At 43.4% G+C, this 24,388-nt stretch overlaps 1 protein-coding gene across 12 annotated transcripts in view; it reads right to left on the bottom strand.

Annotated features, from left to right (window-relative positions):
• camta1a (calmodulin binding transcription activator 1a) overlaps positions 1–24,388 on the bottom strand; it is a 277,539-nt gene that overhangs the window by 58,728 nt on the left and 194,423 nt on the right. For all 12 annotated transcript variants that reach the window (XM_040007840.1, XM_040007835.1, XM_040007836.1 and 9 more), the window contains one exon: positions 2,528–2,599. In XM_040007840.1, coding sequence (XP_039863774.1) covers positions 2,528–2,599 — 72 coding nt within the window. The remainder of the gene's footprint in view (positions 1–2,527; positions 2,600–24,388) is intronic.

The raw sequence follows: 24,388 nt of genomic DNA, 5'->3' as shown, positions 1-24,388 counted from the left end.
CCACACAAAGGTGATTTAAGACCAAAAACAATGTAGGTTTGGATGATCTGATTCTGCTGTTTTGATATTAAAGTATTTTTGCATAGAACAAGGACTGTGGGTTTTGTCCCCAATCACTTAAACTAAAATGGCCAAAGGGGGATCTCAGCCATTACACAAATGAAAAAAAGCATACCAACAGCCAGTAACTACTTGCATATGAAAATATAATAAATTCATAAGTGACAGTTGGCGTCTATCCCAACAGAGTGTGGGCGAGAGGTGGGGTCCATCATGAGGCCATCCCCTTAATATGCTAATATTATTTCATTGTGTAGCTCATCACATGCAGAATAGCCACTCTAAATGTCAAATTCTGCTGAGTACACAGGAGCAAGTCATTAGTATGAGTATTGTAAAACATACTGTATTTATAGTGCTTGAGCACAACAGAGTTACAACAATTTGTGAAGACTGTTGGGGCTGCCGTGGAAGTGGAAGAGGAATAAGGACGTGTGAGAGTGTAGCGAAGACAAGAAAACACAATATAGGACGGTGAAATACACATACACACAGCACTTCTTCTGATCCACTGCAAGGCATCGCAGTGAATGAGATGGGCGTGACAGGACGTCCACTCATCCCATAATTATTTTACTTTTTTATTATTTTTTGGGTATCGATAATCTATAGCAGCGCTGCATGTTTACCGCACCGGTCTGTCTTGTGTGGCTGTTGTGGGAAAAGAAAACTGTTTTTCTTCACATTATATGCAAATGTAAGTGCTCTCTTGGTTCACAAAGTAGAATGTAAAACCTTGTGCTCTTGAAATCAACATCTGAAGAGTATTCACTCTGACACAAAAGCAGCCAGTTATCATGAGAATAATAATAGACTGGTGCAGTAGGCTTTCAATGTCAGTGACATTATAAGATGAGCAAAGAAATTCCAGTCATTCTAATGAGATAGCTAAACATTTTGACCACACTGTTTTTGCACAATTGAAAAAAAGAAGCTCTCGTTTTGCTGGCAACGACTTATTCATTGACACAATAACTTCATCTTGACGCTTTGAGTTAAACATCTTGGGTGAGTTACAGCTTTTTGTGAAATAACTACAGTGGTTTGCTGCATTTTTGAGCTGTTTTTGATGTTCAGTGTGCAGAACTTTAATCAATGTTTCACGAAATGTAGCAAAACATTTGAAAAAAAGCTGTAAGAGAAAATATTTGAAGATTTCTTGAAGATTTCCTTAAGAGGTGCTGCTCATACCACCGTGCCATGGATGAGGTAGTAGAGGCCAGAGCAGTTCAATAAAGTTGCTTAATGTTCATTTTGTCTCATGAGGGAAAGTGCAGGGTAAAATAAACTGTTATCGTGAGAGAATAGAGAGGGTTATTGCGTGCGATATGAAAGACTTCCAGTATGTGGTTGTCACCGCAAGTAATCCGATGAACACCAGATTATTTAGGCTGAAGTCAACCAAAGTGGGTTTGCTTGCTCAAATCCCAATAGGAAGGTGGAGTCATGTTTTTATCTGCTAGAGTAATTATTTCCATCTGTCACACACACTGCCAACATAAAGCAATAGAAAAACAAACAGTTTTTGTGTGAACGCTTTTATTTACTGTGGGAACGCTCAAATTATTTTAAGCGTTCCCAGAGTATTTAAGCAATTTTTCAGCCTAGTTTTTCCTCTTTTGTCTTTTGCCCCCACTGGTCTGCTCTCCTGTTTTACTATCAGTCATTTTATGTGGGAGGGGAGGGATGGTTGTAGGGTTTGTGGGAGGAAGGGATATTGGCTCGATGGCACGTGATGATGTTTTCTCAGTCTAGTCAGTACACACATTTAAATTTAAACTGAGGCACATTAGCCAAAGTATATTTATCCCACAGATGTTTTTTTCTTCTTGTACACAGAGATGGATTGATCGATAGACAGACAGACAAACAGACACAGTCTCCACAACCTCCTTTCCTCTGTGTGTATGCTTTATGCTCCCTTAAAACAGTGTGTGTGTGTGTGTTGGTGTGTGAATGGCTGTATCAGACACCTTCCAACAATAATAGCTGCCATGCTAAACGAGAATGATGAGACGTATTGGGTAGGTGATCAAAGGACTACTATTTACAACCACTCTCAGCCTGCAGACTTGACGACCCACAATAAGCACACTATACTGTACAGGGAACCTCTTCCATCATGCTTTTACTGCCCATCACTGCAGCTGTTAGACAGGGGAGATGGCAAAGCTTTTAGCTGACTGAGATACCGGCCGTGCTGGACGGCGTGTATGGGCAATGCCATCAGAAAAGTGAATGACTGGGAAAGATAAGGAAAATGGAAGCTGGGAAGAGAAAAGAGAAGGCCGAGAGGGGGTAGTGGAGGGATAGGTTGATGTGTCCCTGCTGGCTGTCACGAGAAAATGCTCCGGTTAAATAGAAAGTGATATCACGCAACTCATTCAAGTTCTTGTGAATTGGCAGTTAGAGTCTTCAGTAAACTAAAGCGTGGTGAACTGTAAAAGAGGCAAAGGGGAGTTCTTACCTGGAGAAGCCAGTAGCACCTACGGTGGAAGGTGGGGATGATGGAGGAGTGGACGTAGCAGCCATATAGACACTGGACAGAAGTGAGGTAGCAGAGAAAGACAGAAAAGGGAGACAAAAAGAGCACATTAAACAACAGTAAAGTCCAGGAAATAGACCGACCTCTCAGCTAACCATGGCAGCTGTGACCTTTGAAACCCTGACCTCTTCTCTCCGTATGATAACTCCCACAAGGACCTGCTGGCAGATGGCCAAGCTATTGTTCTTGAAAACAAAGACAGTGAGCTGATGGGAGAAACTGGATGGGTTAACCAGCATTTCATCACTGTCCCTACATAACCATATGACTTCTCCCCCGGTTCCCTCTCCCTCTCTTCCACTTATATCCTGTCCTCCTTGGAAAGTACCTTTGACAGAATGATTCAGGTGCTTCTTACTTCAACCCCCCCATCACCCCGTGGGGCAACCCTGCACATAACTAAAGCACAGTGTTATTAATATCCTTATCGTAAACAGATAATACTGTGCCTGGGGGCTCGTTACAGTGAAAAGAGCTAGGCGGGGCTGATAACGCATCCTGATATCTGGCGAAGGGGCCAGGAGACATTTTTCACCAGCCGGCAGCAGAGGCAAACGCAACGAAGCACCACGCACTGAGGAACAGCAGCAAGGCAGCACTTAACCTCCTTCCATCCCCACTCCTTCCCAATCCTTCTCTGGGAGACTCATGGCCATGACTCCCAGGTGACCTAAAGGGATGGCAGGGCTTTTACTTGTTTACAGCAGCAACAAAAAAAAGTCTACAAAACTCCTTCCTTCCATAACCCTCACCAGCTAGGACACAGGCTGTGATTTTGTGTGATACAATATTTAGAAAAGGCAAGGGTAAAATGGATTGTTCTTTAGACATGAAGCCTGGTTCCCTGAGGAATAAGGCAGAGGAGAAGGCTGAGAGGGCTGAGCTTCATCCAAGTCCTCTTTGGTATAAATGTTTGATGAGAAATTAGGAGAGCTACCAGCTGTGGTGATACATACACTGTTAGTCAAAGTGCACATGCACATATGCACATGTTCACAGGAAGGTACAGCATCATCATTCAACACTTGTTGAGTAAGTAAAGGGAGGTTTCCTGGGGAGCTGTGAATGGGCAGAAAGAGGACTGCATTATTTAATGATAAATAGGCACCTTGAAGTGTGCTATGTGTTTGTCTTCTTTAACCTGGTTAACTATGCATGGCCTACAGAAGAAGTTTGCCTGTATATATAGAAAGTAGCTTGCCAACATCAAACTGCCTTGTTAATTACAGCTAGCACTGTACAGCGACACAGACTGGGCAAATGGATAAAAAAAAGGCACATTACACAGTTAAAACACAAATACATCACACACAAGTGCAAACTCATGTGTGAGGCTGCGTATATCCAGAATGTTCACCCATAGGAGTCTTATGACCAATTAACAAGAGTCAAATTAGCCTTGACTGTTTCACCAGGTGTTCCATTGTTCCATTCACATCTTTTGTGAACTCATTTCAATACTACTGAACTCTGCATGTGAGAGTTTGAGAGGGTGAATGCATGCAGACTGCCTCCTGTTCTTATTTTTTGCTGTACTCTCATCCATTACAGCTGTCTGAAAAAGGATGTATGCCTCCTCCCACTCCCATAGCTCTACCATCCATTACTCTACGCTGGCAATGGGCAGACACTTCCTCCCACACCCACAGTGAACTGAACATCACATTACTACAGTCGACTACAACAGCTATCGTCTCGCACATTTCTCCTGTGCAGTTTCGTGAGCATTTATGTCACAAACTCTACTTTGGACCCTTTTCAAGAGATTAGTGATGCAACAAAGGACACTGGTCTATATGGCATTAAACTGTTTATGCATTTCACTACAGTCATGTGTTGAAAGTTCTGTGAAAGGTGCTTACAAACAGAAATGCCAACTTTCTGTCTGTGTAACGCTTGACTTTAAATTTCAGTGCCAGCACTGATACGACTTTGCACTTTCAGAGCACACAGAAAATTGCAAACTTCTGGATGTCGCTCAAAAACAACAAAACTTGCTGTCTTGTTCATTCTGATTACAGAGCGTTTATTAATATATCATGGTTAATACTGCTATAGCCTAAAGCGCTTGGCCCACTGAGAGTGTGGTGTGGCAGTGTACAGTTGGATGGTATAACGGTATGGCATGCTCCTCTGGATTGACAGGTGGGCCGGTGCAACAGGCCTCTGTGACTAGGGCGACTGGGGAGTGAATAAATTAGCCCCCAGGCTGCTTTCCTTTCCCTCTGTTTACTCCATTTCTCAACCACACAAAGCAGCGTGCCAGACAAACAAGCAGCTTAAAGCATAACACAACTGTTGCACCTGTCATTGCCGATATACACAAGGCATCAAACACATTTTCCCCACACACACACATCCATAAGCCTGCGAACCCTTACTCTACTGTAACATAAACACCAATTCACTCTTACAAACACACACATTTGCACACACACACAAACTCACAAAATTAGACATTGAGTTCTCAAGCACAAAACGACACCCACTCAGAATCATACATTTTCACACACCACAGGCTTTGACACTCATGCACACAGCTTTATGCATACTTACAGAAGAAATCACAACAGACCCCGATACAAAGGCATACCAAGAAAATGTTGAGAGCACGAGCACGCCCATACACACAAAGCTCATCATACTTGAGCGCTTATCAGTAATTCAAGACGCATATCAGTTACTGGTGTTTCTGCTGCTTTCTGCATGCTGAGTGTCTGGGTGACAAAGTGATGGCAGCAGAACCATTATTTGCTGTCTTTGAGCTGTGACAGATGACAGCACATCGCAGGGCAAGCAATTAAACCATAATTATAGACACATACACACATGTCCTCGCATAAAAAGTAAAGTTTCCCAATGTGTAATTTTGAAGAGCGTTTGCACACTGATACAAAAACATCGAACCCCCCCCCCCCCCCATAATTGCATACGTGCTCACAAACACGGCCACGCAAATGTGGATGTATTATTAGTGTGGCGTCGTGTGCGAATATGAGGCACAGCGGAAGAATGACACAGAGCAGTTTATAGAAGAATTCACAAGTAGTGTGTCCATAATGTATTCATGTGCTGTCACTGCGGACAGCAAGAAAAAAGAGTTACAGCGACGTGTGTCCTCCAAAGTCAGACACTGATGCAGCAAATTCATTTGGTGTTGTCACTCAAGCAAGCGGCCAAGGCAATGAAATGCTGGCATGACCCAATGAGAGGGTATTATAGGACTGAACCCCTCCCCAAACACCCGTCGACCCCCTCGCCCCCTAAAACCCCTCCCAATTGGGGTGTCATCTGAAGTAGGGCAGGACCGCAGTTCACACGGGGCAATCAGGCCAGACAGTTTGTCTTAAATAAAGCCTTCAGATATAAAAGCAGAGCCACCACTGGCTACCTGTCTTGCCTCTGGAGGCCACCACTGCCCCTGGCCTGCCTGTTGCCCTGGCGACACCTCACTTACATTCATCCATCATGTCTGACAGGTGTCAAGCGCAGCTAGAGAGGAGCTAGTAAAATGCAAAGTCTGTGAAGGCAATACGGCAAGCAGACATGCAGCTATAAAGAGACTGAGAGAGAGGGGAAACTCTCTCATTAGACCATAATGATGTGTGAAGACAGTCCTAATCAGAGCGTGGCACCTTATTTATGTTGGCAATTTGCTGTTTTCCTGCCGTGATGCAAACGTGTTACTGTCAGAAGCTGCCACACATTTGTCTTTCTGTGGGATTGTTAGTCCCACTGTGAAGAGCGCACATGCATACACATTCACTTAGTGGCACACAGGAATGTGCACGTACATGGATAACTTGCCTGGCATTTTCGTAAAAGAAAACCCTGTTGTTTATGATTTCGTCCCTCCATCCAGCTCCCTTTTATCACGTCAGGCCAACTCTTTCAAGTAGAATTGTTCTATCTTTTTATGTAAGACTCATGTATCCTCTAATATTTCCTTCTCACCATTTGTTCGCACATATTCTATCATTGCTCCGGATGAGCATAACCTACTGTTGGATTTTGTTTAATTTTTTTAGGCCTGGCTGTATTGAATGACTTGCTTTGCACTATTAAACAGTTGTTGACATGGATATCCACCTAGTGAAGCCACTTCTGGCTCACTGCTTCATTAGCGGGAATGTATCATTTTGTGTGTGTGTACTTCTGTTTGTGTGCATGTTTGCATATGTCTGTTCATATGGATGCCTGGGGCAGGTGATTCAGCCTGGGGCACAACAGCATAAATAGAGCTCACACTGCAGCCAATCAGGCAGTACTATACAACCCCATCCATGGAGGGAACACAAAATCCATACTCAATAGAGATTCATGGACCATGCAAAATTCAAACTACCCTGGCCATTGACAGCATCCATGATGACTATTGATCAACCAACGATTTCTGGCTCTATACAGATGTGATTAGATGACTTAGGGCTGAAAAGTGCCACTTCCAGTTTGGAGGATGAGCTCATTTTCGACTGATACCGTAATGCTCTGCATTTCACCTGCTTTCTTTACAGTCAGCCTCCCCGCTCTGCTCTCTCCCAATCGTTCAGTGGGAATCAAATTATCTATAGTGTCTGGTAAGGTGGCACTATGCCCAGAATGCCCATAATACACAGTAGATGCCTGTAAAGAAATGAGAGAGGGAAAATGCAGAGCTCTGGTATGGCACTGGCACTATGGCAGTGGTTTTTTTATCCCCGCTATGTTTTCTTTATTAGGTTTTTCTTCTTTATACGCCTTTAAATAAGCCACAACTTGTAAAGATGTAACGGTATAATTCTTCAGTGCATCTGAAGACCTTAGCAACGGCTGATGAGACATTATACATAATAAATCAAAAGAGGCTTAGATTTATCTCTCCAGTCTTCTCCACTAGACCAGCTGCTGCTTCTAAATCAGTCAAAACTGAGCGAGCTACAAAATGAATTGGCAGACTGCGCCTGAGCTGAGGAGAAAAATGGAAAACAAACCTAAATTCCTCAACAAAGCAAAACAAATGATGCTCTGGAAAAATGTTATGGAAATGACTGTCTCTAAAAATAGCATACTCATTGTAAAATAAACACAAACAGTTGATAAACAGGCCCCGAAGAGGAGAATTAATTAGTCACGCTGGACGTGTAAACACAGCTATACATCAAGTTCAAGAGAAAAACAATAACAGGACTGAGGCAGTTAGAGAGAAACCCCTGACCACTTGCAACACTGAATACCTTTACTCTGTCTAGCTTCATTCCTGAGGCTGAGGAAAACTAGAAATTCAAGACCAAACCGAGGAAAGACATTTTCCGGAGAAAAACCTTGGCAGTGAAGTTGGAATACAAGAATTACATATCGAGTTGGGGGAGAAATAATAGTAAGATCAGAGACGGGAAGAAGAATACAGAGGTAAAAAGACAGACGAGAGGATATAGGATTTATAGACACGTTTCCGCACATGCGAGAGGAAGCTCACGCTCATGCCCATGCACGTCTGTCTCCCTGACTGAAGACACTGTGTCTGTTGATGCTAATGCTAGCCAGCTGGGCTCACAGCCAAAGGTATTAAGTGGAATCGAATTCCACCAAACTAGCTTTAATCAGCAGGTTTTTAAGGTTAGAATTACTTTCCCTCTCCTCCAGCCTGCTGGCCAAGGTTAAAGCAGAGACAGGCAGGGGCTGGGCTCAGCTAATGGGATGGAGGGGTGGCATGGGCCCTACGGCATGCCACCACATTCCAACACACAAAGACACAAGTATATCAAGTTACACCTGCACTGCCCGTACAGGAGGCAAAATACAGTTTTTCCCAGTTGCGTTCTACGTACAGTTATAAAGAAAATGCAGCTTGTGTTAGTGGAACACATTCAGACCAGCCTTAAAAATGCAGCCACAAGTAAAATATCTTATAGAAGCATCAAGGGAAATTCTTTATAACAGAGGTAGCTAAGTAAATAAAATCTACAGTAAAAGACTCACATTCATGCTTGTGTTTAAATAGGTAGTTGTTGGTTTTGCCTTGACATATCAATATAAAGAGAAAAGGGGGATGTAGTAAATGCCCATGACTTAACTCTTTAGGTCTGCACTTACTGTGTCATTTCAGTTGACACGGTCATGCTGCAAATGGAGGAACATACATATAAACACATCAAATAAACAAACCCTGATCAGTTTTGTTACTGTAGCTATATATTTTCTGATTGCAGCACTGGATAAAGGCCAATTCACTTAAAGTAAGCCAAACAGAAATGCTGAAAACCTTTTCACAAAAAGAGAGGTGAAATGACTGGACAAGTGAATATACTGGGCAGTTTTTTGTTTTTTTTTTACATTTCACAAAGAGCCAACTGACGTCTTGCCTTGACCTCAGCCTACGACAGCAGTCAACTCATTGATGGCTGTCAACAAAAGAAAGCTCTGTAAACCTTGCAGCTCTTCTGTCAGATTCTCAAAAGTCAAACTGTGTTTCTATAGTAGCCACAATATAAGAAGAAGCCTACATATGCAAGGGTAACAAACTTTCTCTGTCCACTTTTCTCTCCACGGTTTTTCTTTTTTCATATCTTTTCGCTCCCTTAGGCTGACTTTTCTCCAGAAAGAGGCCTTACTTTGGAGATCTATTACATATTAAATTATAACTGTACCTCAAGTAATGTCTTTGTTTTTGAAGTGCTAATGGTCTGTCCTCAAAATCTCTGTTTGAACCCAGAACATCTTAACAAAGCAAAATAGCTTTAGTTAGAAGTCTGCGTGAGGTTAGCAAATTATACAAACGTGGGGGATGGCAGGTTACAAATGGATACTAAGTATATGTGTAAAAGGTGAAAAGGTAAATGGAAACTGGTCATTATCTCAAGACACCACTTTCTTATCACTCTAACCTTTGAGCTGACCTCGAGATTGCCGGTGTTGAATAGAAATGAAAAAACGTCACAAAGCAAAAAGACTAATGAGGAACTGTTTGCATTACATGCCTGGCCCTTTCAATGATGACAGACACTTCATTCCATTAAAACTGGAGTAATGCATACAGCAGCCAGGTTATCAAGCCACAGCTTAAAGACACGAGGTTGGAGGTCACGTTTTAGCTGTCATTTTTAGTGGGTAGGAAACAGCTGAGTCTAAGAAGGCTTTCCCGTACCCTGTCTCTCAATTGCGCTTAGTCAAACACAAATGCATGTGCTGGAGACTGGCCAAAGAGATATTAAGCCAGAACATGAATATATATTCACATATACCTTGAGGGAAAAGCTGAAGAAGATTACAGGTAAAGATTTAGCTGCAGCAAGCATACAAGCAAAACAGATCTCAAATTCAACAATGTCCTTAAAAGCTGACATGTCCTTATTTAAATAACAAATTAATGGCAGAATCACAGTATGAGACTGATGCCTCTTATTAAGCATAGATGGCATTGTTTGAATCTCTGTGACCGTCTATTAACCTTCGCTTATGTTAGCTGAGGTAAGGATAAAAGTACCACAGCATAGAAAAGGGGACTGTGTCCTCTGCATTAATAAGAGCAAACATCCAACCCACTGTTTGCCCCTAAATGCACACACAATGGAGACCTGCTGAAGATGACATCACAGACCTCTGATTCCCTGCTGTGGGTTATGCCAGCCAGACGTGCTGCCTGATTGTAAGAGAGAGCCCAGATTTGTAATGCTGCACACTTCTGTTAGGGCTGATTAGCAGAGGCTCACGCCTTCTCCCCCTGCTGTGATCTATAGGCACTCAAAATTTCTAATATCTCCGGTGTGAGCAAGGAAGAGCTGAGACAGACTGTAAATCACGAGTCCTACTGAGTGAAGGAGAAAAAAGGGGATAGATGAATGGAGAGAAAGACAGAGAGCGTGAGTGACAGAGAAAAATATTCAGCGTGTATGAAAACATGAAGGGGGGAGAGAGGAATGGAGAAAATTATTAAGGGAATGAGGTGAGAGGAGAGGGACTAGTGCACATGTAGGGGAGAGAGGAGCACAGATCAAGGAGGCATGAGAGAGTTAGGGAGGAGAGAAGAAAGGAGAGAAGAGGAGATATGATTACCAAGGAAACAGCAAGAAAAAATCTTTTTGCCGGGGAGAAAGAGACAGAGTGTGTGGAGTAGACAAAGAGGAGAAAGAGCATGGGGGGAAGAAAGGGAGTGGGAGGACAGAGAGAGACACCGAGAGAGAGACAGAGAGAGGAGAGGATAGAATGAATGCTAACAGGGAGCCCAAACCCAGTACTGAGGCTTTATCCTTCACAGGCGGAGGAGCAACAATCGCAAACACATTTTCTCTCGCCCTGGCCCTAAGAGAGATAAAAAAGCAATTTGTATTCTATTCCTATTCAGCGTCGCTTGGCCTGTTTCTCTGCCTGCATATTTGTAAACACAGCTTTGTCAGAGCAGCTTAATCTTCCCAACACAAACACAGACTACAGGAAGGAGGGGCGAGAAAGGGTGAGTAGGGAAGAACAGTGATGGGGGGGGGGTCGGGTAAAGGACGAGAAGGAAGGAAAGTTGGGGGGTAAGAGGGTGAGGATGGAAGGTGAGGTTTGTGGAGCAACACAGGGTCGCAGGAGAGCATCGAGAATCAGAACTCGTTTCTGTCTCTGATGCCACAGGATGTCCTCGTGTCAAACTCTGGAAGTCCCACTGTGTCACATACAAACACACACATATATGTACACACACCGCTGGCTGAACTGCTCACCCCTTGTCATCATCTCTACTGGCCTAAAGTCCAGCAGGCTGGACAAATGACAGAGGCAAAAGAACAAGCAAATCAGTCGACATCAAACGACGCTGGTGTAACAGATGGAACGGACGGGCCCGTGTGCTTCCTTAACTGTCACCAGACTCCTATTTAGTGCTTAAGCTGCACATTTTGCCTGACATGGAGCATACAGGCATGCACCTCCAGCTTTCAGGGAGACAAAAGGTTCTGCAAGGGCCAAGCCACAGCTGTTTCTCACGTGGAAGGAGGAACACGCCAATGCAACCAATTATACATTAAAGCGCAGAGACTGAGATGGGGTTAGCTAGAGGGAGGAAGTGAGGGGACTTGGAAGTGGCGATCGTCTGTGTGCACACTGGTTTACGGAGGCGTGAAATTAGGCAGAGTGACACCTGCCAATATGCACTGCATTAAAGCGCACTAGGCTCACCAGGGTTTTTTGTTGTTTTTTTTGGCCTTCCATATCACTCAGTAGGTCTCTTTCATTCTCCCTCATGTTGTTCCACCATACTTTGACAAGTTTTTATTATGGCCCACAGTGCCCAATTAAAGATTGATAGCTGCCCCCTCCATTCCCTACACTCTGGGTAAGATGGTGGTCTACTTCAGAGCATAGAAACCACCTTCATCAGCTTCTGTGTGCTTCTTTTACAACTACAGTCTCTTCACCCCTCTTTAGTCCCTGCAGAAGGCAGCACACCTAATTTGGACAGCCAGACTCAACAGCAGGATTAAAAGGATCGAGAACAAAGACAGTAATGACATCGATCATTGAGGTGCTATAAAACCAGCAGCAATCTTGTTCTGACTGTATAGGCTGCCTCCTATGTTATATCCGCTGTGTTAGATCCCCTGGAATTGTAATAATAAACCAACAAACTGAATTTAAAATGATAATAATAACACTTGACATGAAGTTGTTTCTCTGCTAATGCAAATACCCTTGAGTTTGGCACTTTCAGGTTTAAATAAAGGTCAACAGCATCATACTGAAAACAAAAGTATATTATAGAGCCATCAGCTAAAAGATAACCACACTGACATTGTGAGGCACATTTAACACTGACAAAACATTCCATTTATTTTGTGTAATAGTAATCGGTGAGTAATTGATCTAATAGGCAAATTTTTTTACTTTGCCAGTGATCATAAATGTGACTGTGTGTGTGTTGGGAGAGCTCAGATTCAGAGAAATGAGGACTGCAACAACAGACAGATAGACAGGCAAAGAAAGACAGGGAGAGTTGCAGATTCACAGCAGGCAGATGGAAGGGCCTGCGAGCCCCAAGGCAGCCCTGTGATGAAGACAGTGGGGAATGCAATGGAAGGGGTCCATATTATGTGTGGCTGGTGAGTGGGGGAGCTGGTTGGTTAAGGGGGTGAGGTAAGGCAGACAAGAGAGAGTGCGTAAGAGAATGAGAGCGAAGGAAAAAATCAGCCAGTGAGCCAAAATGAGGGAAAGGAAAGCAAATGAAAAGTGACATTTTAATTCAGAGGGCTTCTTCTGCCTGAGTTATTATGAGATGTTTGTAAGCTGGCTTGTTCATGCATCTCCCCTGGCCTTGTGCCTGGCTCCTTCTCAGTGAGGAGACCTGTGGCGCTAACCTGTCTTTATCAGAGCTGCACAGCAGGGGACAGCACTCTGCCACCATCTCTCCTTTGATCCTCCCACTTCTAGCATGGCTCCCTGACTTCCTCCCCCTTTTCCTCCCTCCTTTATTCACTCCTCCACCATTGCTCATATGCAAAATGTCTTTCTGCGGAGCGAAGGCCCTTTGATATGGCCAAAGGCATCCGTATTCCCTCCGCTTTTAATTATCTGAAATTCTAATCTGGACATCAATGGTTAACTTTGGCTTCATGCAAACTCTTGGAAACACTCTGGACAAAACTGAAAAGTGAAGAAATCTGAAATAGTGGCAGGGCCAGAATGAGAGTCCCACTGTAACAATTATGTTGAGAAAAAAATATGACTGAGACTGAAATGATTTGATATTCTGGCTGGGTGAAGCTTAGTGTCTGAAGATAGAAGCCTGACCAGGGTATGTGATTTCAACTGTAGGAGAAGAAAGGCCATGAGGGCTGTATTGGGCTGGGGCAGCAGCTAGGGAGCAGACAGATAAAAGAGACAGACAGATAAAGGAGGCAGACAAATAGAGGAAGGGAATTATAGGTACACTCAGATGGGCTAAAACGTACCTGAAATACCAGACAGGTACAACCTAGCAGCCAAAACAGACAAGGATGGAGGAGGGGGTCTGAATGTAGCAAATTCAATCAGGTAGAGAGATGTGTGCACACATATACAAATACAAGTACAACCAGCCAGACAAGAACATGGATAGATGCATTGTATGAATACAAAAAGGGGGTGTGATGTGAAATGTAACAGTAAAACAGAAAGGGAAAAGGACCCTGAGCAAAGTCAAAGTGAAAACGAGAGAGAGAGAGAGAGACAGAGACAGACACGGGGATGGTGGTGGGGGTGGTGGTGGTGGTGGTAAGTTGGAGTGCCGACAGGTCTCCAGAGGTTGTAATATATAGCAGCGTTTCAATCTCTCAACAGCAACTACAGCCCTCCTTTTTCATATCCTTCCACAGTCTGAGGACGGAGAGACACTTCTGTCCTTCTGAGCCAAATCGGCATTGAGGATGATATAATGTGGACATTTTTTGACATTATATCCTAAAATCTGGACGGTTATTTGTGGCAGGATGTGTTCTCCGTTCCCATTCTATCCTGAAATCTCAAGGTTACTAATGCTAAAGGATGGATATAAAATGCCAACGTCAAACACGTTTCTATGTTTGTCTTGTACTGTTTCCCCTCTCCCTGAAAGGTTCGAGACCAATGGTTGATTTATCTGCTGCATGCACCATTAATCCTGCAACCATGCATGCCTCTGCTGAATAATTGATCTTTGTGCTACTGTAACTAAATCCGTCAAAACAATGACATCCCACCTCATCTTCTCTTTAACTCTCTCCTTCCTATTGCTTGGTAGCAGAGGTGGGGATGGAAAGGGTCAGGGCTAGATGGATCCATGTTGCATCACAGTAAAGAGTGGGAGGCTGTTGTTCAACCACCAGAGGGAGTTTCCCTCCTCTGTTATTATGTAAGTATCCAGAGAGGAAGCCCGGCCACTCGCCCAAATACACAAACAAAAAATATAGAGATGTTGTTGACAGGGTAGTTTGACAATGCCACCACCTCCACTAGAGTCCTGGCAGCCAAGTGAGTCAGGGCTGAGCGCAGCAATGACCTCCTAAGGTGATCGGCTCTCAACTCTCTGTCTAGACCTCAACAAACAGCTGCTCGGTCTGGAGCAGAAGGGAAACAATGACCCTTAATTTATGTCCACACCCTCCCTTCTTCCTCCCTCTGCCTGTCTCTTTGACTTGTTTTTGCATACTGCATTTAAAGTAATAAGTACAGTATCTCCTTGAATGCCACAGTGCTATAAATCAGAGGAAAATAGACCTGTCATCTTAGTAAACAATGCATGGGACCAGTTATCATTAAAAGCAAAAGAGTTCTAGAGGATGCCTGGCCATGCATACTGATGAGGATGGGACCAATCTACCAATCTCCTTGGCTCACCCTAAGTTTCTAGGCTGTCCTGTGAGTACACATACACATATGCACATGCTTACAGACACGCACATGAACAAATAGAAGAAGGGCATACAAAAACTGCTTTAGTTTCTTATTTTGAGATGTCTAATGTCATCTTTCTCAGCGAAAGAAGGCTATTATTTCAGAACAATTTGGAAAAGGTTTCGGGACACAACAGAATATAGATTTGTGTTTACTGATTACCATATGTCAAAAAGGTTATTGAGGGAAAATAGCAAAAGGACTGTTGTTGCACAATTTGAAAGAGAGGAGATTTTCCTTTTCAAAAACAAAAAGACTATTGTGTCTTTGTCTTAAAGTAAAACATAATGTACAGTTATGCTGCAGAATTGGATCCCAAAGGCACCGAAAGATGTTGATTTCCTCAGACCCCAAAGCATGGATAAAGGCTTCCCAAATAACAGTTTGATTATGATATTTACGCTGTATAATGACTTCTTATGACAAATAGCGTACGATCACAGAGTCATTCAATCATAACATGTTGGTCGAAGTGACATTACTAAGATTTAGGTCAGTGCTTGGAAAATGAGCTCCGGATTCGATTGCAGAGACGACATTGTTCAATGTCACAACAGTGCCATGAAAATTTAGGATCATTTGTTATGTAGTGCCATCAATGTTTATGACAGCCAATCCATCGTCAAGTAAGCTGTATGTCAACCTTTATGTCAGCTTTATGACACATGGATCGCATAAAATGTCATGGAATGCCATGTCTATGTTTCTAGACACCCGAGCCCACGCAATGGATACAATTCTCAAAGAGAAAATCACAAGCTTTAACACATGTTTGCAGAGCAGAGTTGATACCCTTCATGTTAATCAGGCACCAGCGTTTCTGTACCCCTGTGTAAGGTGGGCAGGAGAATGGCTCCCGGCAGCAATTTGTATGCAAAGCTGCATATCCTCCTTCCATAGCTGAGGCCCCTCAGGTGTAACTGAGTGGAGGTTCCTGGTGGCACTCTGCCCTCTCCTGCCTAAATGAGATTGGATTGGAGTCTCCCTCATCTCTGTGTGCACACATTCCCTTGCTCTTCCAAAAGGAAGCCCAGTCACAGACATTGTGGCGAGATACAGTGATCAGTAAGATATCCACAAAGAGGAATACTAAAAAACAGAGAATCTAGAATCAAGAGATTTGCACTAAAATTTACCCGCCTGCTGATTTTACGAGCCTAAATGAATACAGGAGCCAGTGTTACAGATGAAGATTCATCTGGTTTCTTATGGCAGTGACCGTCTCCTTCTAGATGTATAAGTTACTCTAAAGACGGCACTGTTTGAAAGCCGTTGTTACACCGCATTAGCTCATTGAAAACATGGTGTATCCCTAAGTGATACTTGATGAGAATGAAGATGGCTATATATCTGTGTATACTGTACCTACAAACAGGCCTCCAGCAGTAGTTGTGCTCTACAGTAATAGACTTTGGTGAGTAAAGTGCTGCGCCTGCACTTTTAAAGTGGATAGAATTGCAGTGCTACAGAGTTCATAAAGGGGAATATGGGAGAAAAAGGGGAAAAAAATATGTGCAAAGTGGAATCTCTGTCTCAAGCCTTTTTTAAGCCTAACAGAGGTTGTTATCTGTCACATACACACCACAGACACACACAGACTTAATTAAAGTTCCTTTTCCATCTGATGTTCATGGTTGGGCTGTGTTGTCTGTCTCTGTCTTGTGATAAATTCATTCTGCCTGGCAGATATGAGCCAGTTGATCTGTGTATGTCAGCCTCTGTCTGCAGCTGGCATCCTTCAGATACACTTAGTGACAGAGGGGTCCAGAATGTCCTCTGTGGGATGCACGCAGGACTGTCACATTCCAATAGCTCCTCCCAACATAAACACCCCTCCTCTTTATGAAGAAGCCCCAGTGCTCCTGCCCTGTCTCATTATGTGGGCGAGATGTTTGGGGGTCTCTCTGTGCCATCCTGTCGTACTGTCAGCTAGCATAATGCCTCTCAGTGGGCGCCTAGCTACTGCAGCACACAGTTTGTTTCTGTTTGTGTGCCTTTCAGTATGTGTGTCAGCATGGTCTTCTAATCCAAAGAATTCATTTCTCTGTTGCTGAATTCTCCTCACATAGCTCAAAAAACAAGGGACAGACAGGGGTGGTCATTACAATGTAGAGGGTGTCCGCACTAATGCACGACTCAAATGTCACTCAATTTTCAACTGACGGGTATAAATGCAATACCTAGATTTGTATATGTGTCTTTCCAATTTGTTCCCATTGCAGAGGGTAAAATTTAATTTAGTAGGGATATTTACACAACCAGATGACAATGGGGCATTGGGGAGTGCTAGTGAGAGTTGCCATCCAGCTTGCAGATTAATAAAAGCCTGCGCAAAGATCTGCGGGATGACAAACAGTGAGAACCAGACAGAACAAAACAAAAGCAAAACAATCAGCTTCTTGAAAAGGCTTAAATGACATTTAATATATTTACTGGCAAACATAAACATAAATTGACACTGGGAGGCTGAGAGGAGTGAATACAATATCTCTGATTGCTATTACTGGCATAAGCAATGACAGCGTGCACTAGATTGGAGTGGTATATTGAATTTCATGTTCTTTGAAATGGAGTCTGAAATGTGAGATTTGTCTTTTGCCTCTGAATCGCTCACACCACCCCCCCCCACCCCCCCCCCCTCTCATTCTCTCTCATTTGGAGACTGGCACATTCAGTTAACTAATGTGCAGTATATGGCAGCGCTACACTATTACCCCATTCTCCCAACTGCCTGTCGAAGGGATAGAACATCGGGTGTGATTTGGGGATGCTTTCTTCTTGTTTCTGTTTCACATCAGAAACATACCTGCTGGGAAGATTTTCTCTCTATAAATTTCCCCTATCTGCTGCTGAAATGCTATTCATCTCATTACGGTGATTGGGATCCTCATTACATTAGAAAGTGTGCACAAGCATGTGTGCGCATGTGTGTTTTCATGCATGTAAATAAAGACAAGAGATAATGAGCGTAGAGAAAGGGAGCAAGAGAGAGCGAGAGAAAAGGAGAGTGGCGAAGAGAATGAGGGAGGGAGGAGTGTGTTAATGAGTGTGAGATGTGCTGAGGTCGCTGTGTTTGTTCTGTAATAGTGTGTTGCCGCAGAGCACTGCCACCTCAGGTGGGTGATTAGCAGTAATTATATAATTACACAAAATGTGATAATAAACAGCACAGAGGGAATCAGCTCCTTCATCTACTTTGCTACACCTCATATATATATATACACACATATACTAATTTTTTCATGTAAAAACAAGTAAATATAAAATCTGTTCTTGCTTGGTGACAAATCCACATCTTTTATTAACGCAAACTTTTGCACTAACACAGCAAGGTAGAGGCAAACCTATTCACACCCAGATAATTCCAACCTGATACAAAAAGTAATGGAACACTCACACTTGTCCTCCACTCACACCTGTGAGTAAAAACCGATTTGCTCCCTGACACACAGTAACGGCCAATAAAACAAGTGCTGACTCGTTCCCAAAGGCAGCCGAGGGGAGCGGAGGGACAAATGAACACAAACTGGGAGTAAAAAGCTGTTCCCAGGAGGATTTTGCCTTTTCTGTAGTCCTCATGCTCCTTCCTGCTTGAGTGAGAAACACTATCTGAAAGAGCACACCATTGTCCACCTCATCTTTGGGCCCCTCAATACCACTGGGGTGGTGAGGAGTGTTGATTGGATAGTACAGGCCTTATCTTTAGCTCCACTAAAGAGTAAAAGCATAATGTACGTGCACGTGCATGAATGCATGTGACCTTGAGCAGAAATACGTGGTTTAACATGTGGCCAATGGCCAAAGAGCCCAACACACAAGAATTATGACACTCGCGGTGAGGGTACAGGTGGAAAACAACTGGAAAAAATGGGGGAGGAGTAAAGAGGATGTAGGGAGAAGAGGGCATGTCGGGATCTCAAGGAATGATGGAGGATGGGGAGTGAGAGAACAGCATGGGGTGGAGGCAAGGGATAATTACTGCTAATAAAGCCTAATGGAATTCAGGCCTCACGTCAGGTGCAAGATGATCTGATTACTGCTGGGCGGCTGAGGGAAATTGGGAACTGATCCGTTAATCCCACCGTCCCCTTTTTGTATTTCATTTGATGGGAAGTATGTGTGTGTCCACAATTTTGAAAAAGTATGCAAAGTTAGTTTAACCGTGCTCAGCAAGCACAGTAATTTAAATATTTCACATCTATAGTTTCCGTGCCTATATTTCAATACGGGACATTGCAAATCATATTAGATTCCATATTAGATTTCGTCTTATTATACTGGCATGTGTGTGCTGCTGACTTTTCGGAAGAGTGAATCACAAGGTGTGTTTTATGACTCACTGTGGTCTAGTGTTTTTAATTCAGAGCATAGGCTATTATAACCCGTATTTGAGTTTGTGCATGTAAGTCCAAATGCATGCTCTGTACATCTATGTGTGTTCATGTGCATGCTGGTTGAACTTTTCAACTGCCTCTCCTTCTCCAAGCCTCCTGCTGATGGCTGCTGACCTTGGCTGAATATCACAGTCTGGCAGCACAAAGGTCACTGAAAAATGCCACCTTTCCACAATAATAGTGTGGTCCAGAGTATATGTTGCATGTCCACTAGAGTCTGAGCGACAAAGATAGAAAGAAGTAGAAAAAAACCCCATTTCTATGTTTGAGTATTACTATATATGAGGTGTGATATAACTGTGTATTATATGCAATTCATTAGGAGCCTGTGTTGGCATCCCAGGAATTTTATGAGTTAGGAGATGCAGTATGATTGTTTTGAGGCACACATATTCATATCTAAATCATGTGTAGCTCCATTGACTCTACAAGTAGGCAGATGTGAGGAGAGCTTCTCATATCACATACACTGGTAACAATCTCATTCTCATCTGCAGGAGACCATCTACAGTCTGCCTCAACTTCTGTGATGTTTCCTGTTCCCGTCTGGCTTCAGCTTGGCTGCTGCAGTGAAACTGTTTCAGTATAGTGAGCTCAGAAAGAAGCAGGCGTCATTAGCCTGGGTGGAGATGCCTTTCTTAGCCTTTCTCTATCTCTCCATAGCACCTGCTCTGTCTCCAGATGAGATCAGGAAGGTGGGGCAGTGGAGGGCAAAGGAAGGGTGTAGCACAGGCATGCTTGAAGCGGGAAGAGAGGCAGATGGGGGTGCAGACGAGAGATGGGAAGGAAGAAGGCTGTGCACAGAAGATATCAGCCCATGCCTTTAACCAGACTCGAGGCACTCGTTATCAAGGTTTGATTTCTTGCTATGCTGCTCCAGATACTTTGCTCATTGTAATGGCTGTTGGGTGTGAACATGGACGTGGCAGCTGCAAGTCAAAAGGATTAGCCATTTAAAGGAGGAAAGACGTTTATTTTCAAGTGCTGGGCTTTTAGCATTTTTATCAAAATGAACATCCAAGGCAACAGGAAAATAGTACTCCCCGAGGGAAACTATTCTGCGCATTAAAAAAAGAGATATCTGCAGCATGAGCAAATGGAAATAAAAAGTGACTTGATGGCCTTCCCAATATGAAAAGCTATGATCAGTAAATCTCAACATTTTAACAGGACTGACAAAACTAGGGGAAAAAACACCATCAAGGCCTTTTCTTTAACCAGATCTGGTCACCGTTCAGCATTTACAAAACTAATAACGTTTCAACAGGAAGATAAAAGACCAACACGATGCTTACTGTACATAATAGCATAGTGACCTTGTGTTTTATGGAAGAAAACCTTCACATCAGATAGCAAAGGTGAGAATGATCTTAACTCTTAATGCTTTTTTCTTAATTTTACTCTGAGTGAAAAAGACCACGGTGACCTGTTGCATGACCTAAAGTTTGAGCTGGGTGATAATATAATTTAGCACTACGACATTATTGCTTGTAGAAAAATTTGCTGAATTGGAACGGAAACTGAGAGGCGTTTCACAGTCTCTTACTGGAAACACCTTAAGTCCCTATACAGCTGGTCAAGGTCTGTTTGCCTGTGCTATCGAAGTCCTTTATATAGGTTCACAAAGTTTGTAAAAAGGTTTTTATTGCAGGCCAATCTAAGGCCTTGTTGTGTTTTTACAGAGCATCATCTCTGCTTGTTGTGTGAGGGTGGGATAACATATTGGATGTTTATTAGACCTGGAGTCAATGCCCGGGCCAGAGCGCTGCTATAAAACTGCCCTCTATAGCTGGCCAGTAGAGGCAGCGAACTGCTTTGCTAGCCTGTTCAGGCCAGATGCCACTGGGCTGCTAGGAGCACTTCTGTCCCCTAATGACCATTACCACCAGGTTGTTCTGGAAAGGTGTAGGAGTCATGCACACAGAGGAGGTGTCTGTGTTGTTTACTGTAATATGTGAGCTCTACCAGTATATACAGATAGCAATGAATGATTATACCATATAGTACATAAACATCTGTGCATGCCATGCATTAGCAAGGACACAGAAGTATATTGGCTGTTTGCCAGCTCCAAATTCAGAAGCAACTGACTACAACAAATACAGTGCTTGGCAGAGTAGGCAGTGCATAATTGTGGGATTCTCTCCCCTGTCTATTTTGGACTTCTTTAATTTTTAAATGGGAAGTAGAGCACTGACCAGAAGCACTTTAGAGACCTCGGCAGCTGCGTGAGAGAGGAGACTAGCTGAAACACTCACAGACACAATCATGCACACATGTCACGTCAAGACCTGGGGAGTCAGGTGAAATGCTGGGTGCTTAGGACCTGATGGACGCAGCTAGTCCCTTTCTCATCGATCTCTTCCTCAGACCATTTAGCACCTCTGTTACTCAGGGGTCTGTAGCCACAGATGTGTCTGTGTGGTCCTACAGCACCAGTTTCACCCTGCCATGTTTAGTGGGAGGATCATGAAAGACAAAATATTAGTCTGCATTTGGGCAGTGTCTAAAGGCACTTTCAGGGAATCGTGGCAATGTTATGGAGCCGAAGGGAACCAGCCCCATCTTTATTGCTCTTTAATCAGAGCATTGCAGGCTGGGTAAAGATCAATGATCTTTGAGTGTTAGCATTGACTGGGGCCTACAGCTCCCAATCAAGGGGCCCTCTCCCACCTAATGTTACATTTAATGAGCCAATTAGTCCACAATGGCGTGGCCAGCATCTTAAACTGTTGTTTACTCTGCATTCATTATTAATATCTCATAGTTAGGTATGAATAAAATTAAAAGGAGCAGTGAGACCATTAGCTCCCCATGGTGGATGCTTATTAAGATAGGCTGCTTTGTTATCTGAGCAAGGGGTGGGGTGGTAATTGTTCGTGGTGGGCAGGATATGCTGGTTCAGTAACAAGAGTGGTGTGATTTATACAACCTTGGAGATGTTGTTGCATGCGTGTATGAGAGATGGAGTGGTGTAGTTTGCTCCAATGCCTGTGAGAGAACAGTCTGCATTCAGTGGTGTCAGATGCTGCTTTAGCTGCCTCATAAACACTCTGTTCTTGCCCTCCACTCCTCACACGCTCTTCATCTTCTTTTATCCCTGCCTCCCACTTTCTCCGATACCTCTGGGTGGGGGCATGCAGATTAGCTTTATCTCCCCTTTCTGTCATTCTGTTCCACCGGTATACTGGTTTATTTTCCTATTAATTTGACAATTTATGTTCATGCAGAGTGGGAGCGAAACACTATATGGTCATGCTAGGATGTTTTGGATACCTGTTGCTATAAAAGTGAGAACTAATAATCATTCAGAACCACTGGAGGTGAGTCAAAATCAAGCACGTCTGAAAATGACTGAGCGTTGTTGTTTTGGAAAAGGCGGATGTGAGTACACGGGGACCAAGATCAAAGCTTGCTGGAGGTTTTCGCTTGTTTGGCTGTTCCTCATGACAAAGACAGAGTGAGAGTGTGTATATGGAGGCTGGAGCAGAAAAAAATAAATCAAAAAATCAATAAAACATTAAAATCGCTTCAGTCAACAGAGCAAGACGCAGCTGCATCCAGCAGCTCTTTTCCCTAGAAAGAATCTCCTTCTTCTGTTGATGGGACTGACTCCAAAGATTCAGCAGGCAAAAAAGCTCCTTTCAGAGGAAAGTCTATGCAATTTATTTGGTGGTGGACAATATTTAATATGGACAGAATATTAACGGCTTTTGGATAGGATATAAAGGTTACTTGCCTGAGGGCATGGTACTTATGAGCAATCAGTGTAATTTTTTTTAGAAATCATAAAATGAAATTATCAGCTAACCAATTTAGAACGCCTCTTGCTGTTCCCAAGGAAAATGACTTGACGGAACAGGTTAAAAGTGATAGTGATTGCATTTATATGGAAAAAACAAAGCAAAAACTTCTACCGGTCGTATTACAAAGACTGACAAATTGCAACATTTGTCTTAAAGTCTTCTTCAACCATTTCCCATTTCCCCATTCTCCTGTTCATCTATAGGCTCCAGTCAGAGCAACAGGGTAAGCCTTTTTGGTTCTACTGCTCCTTACCACTGAAGCAGTGCATAATAACTCATAGCCAACATTGTGCTGGAACACGGCAGCAATTGCTTTCAAGCTCCCACTTAAAATAGTCCTGGTGACAAGCCTGCTGCTTTAAATAAGCGCCTCAGCCTGTCTGGAGAGGCTCCTTAATCCCAGTGGTGAGAGACACTCCAACAGGAAGACACAGGGGTGAAAAAACACTCCTGCACCAGAGAGAGTGGAACAATTTACAGCAGGTAACTGTGGGAAGCAGGATTCACCGGCAGGGCGAGATAGAGGGAGAGGCAAAAAGAGCATGTGGGGGGTATCGAGAAGTGGAAAGGGAATTTACATGGATGGAAAATGAGACAGCTTACCTACAAATACCTCAGTGCCTGCACCCACAACCTCTTAAAATACATCCTTTAGGGGCTCCAGAGCACAAATTCTAATTCTAAAAATGAAGCTGGTGAAAATAAAAAGGGCTGAAGCGAGCAGCACAGAGCTCAGAAGATAGCATCAAGGCCCAAATGTCTTTGCTTTCAATCACTGTTCAGTTTCTTTTTCTGGACACTACTCGTGCACTCTGGCCTCTGTGTCTGTGCCAGGCTGTGCTGTGAGCCTCGCTCAGTTCCAGCTGGGTGACGTAATCTTGGACGAGACAGAAGTACAAGGGAGCTATGACGTCACCCAGGACCTCATAGAACCTCTCTTTCATCTCTAGATTACACACGCAAGCTCTCGTCTGAGAGCAGTGTGTCCATTACGCAAAGGGTAGATTTTGGCTTGTCCTCCTCACTGACTATTTTTTCCTCTTCCTCTCTTTCATTGCTTCCTTGTCCCACCCTCTAATTCTTTTCCACTCCCAGCTTTCGTCCGATTTCTCCCCCACTTTTCTCTGCCACCCTATCACTTCCTCCTCCCTCCTTCCCCTCCTCGCACTGCCACCCTCACTCCCTCTATACCTGAGGCTCTTGTTCTTTTATAGCAAATT

The sequence above is a fragment of the Simochromis diagramma genome, unplaced genomic scaffold (assembly GCF_900408965.1).
Source record: "Simochromis diagramma unplaced genomic scaffold, fSimDia1.1 OVJJ01000545.1, whole genome shotgun sequence".
NCBI classification, from domain to species: Eukaryota; Metazoa; Chordata; class Actinopteri; order Cichliformes; family Cichlidae; genus Simochromis; species Simochromis diagramma.
Note: the sequence above shows the minus strand (reverse complement) of the source record. Positions and strands in the feature narration are given on the sequence as shown.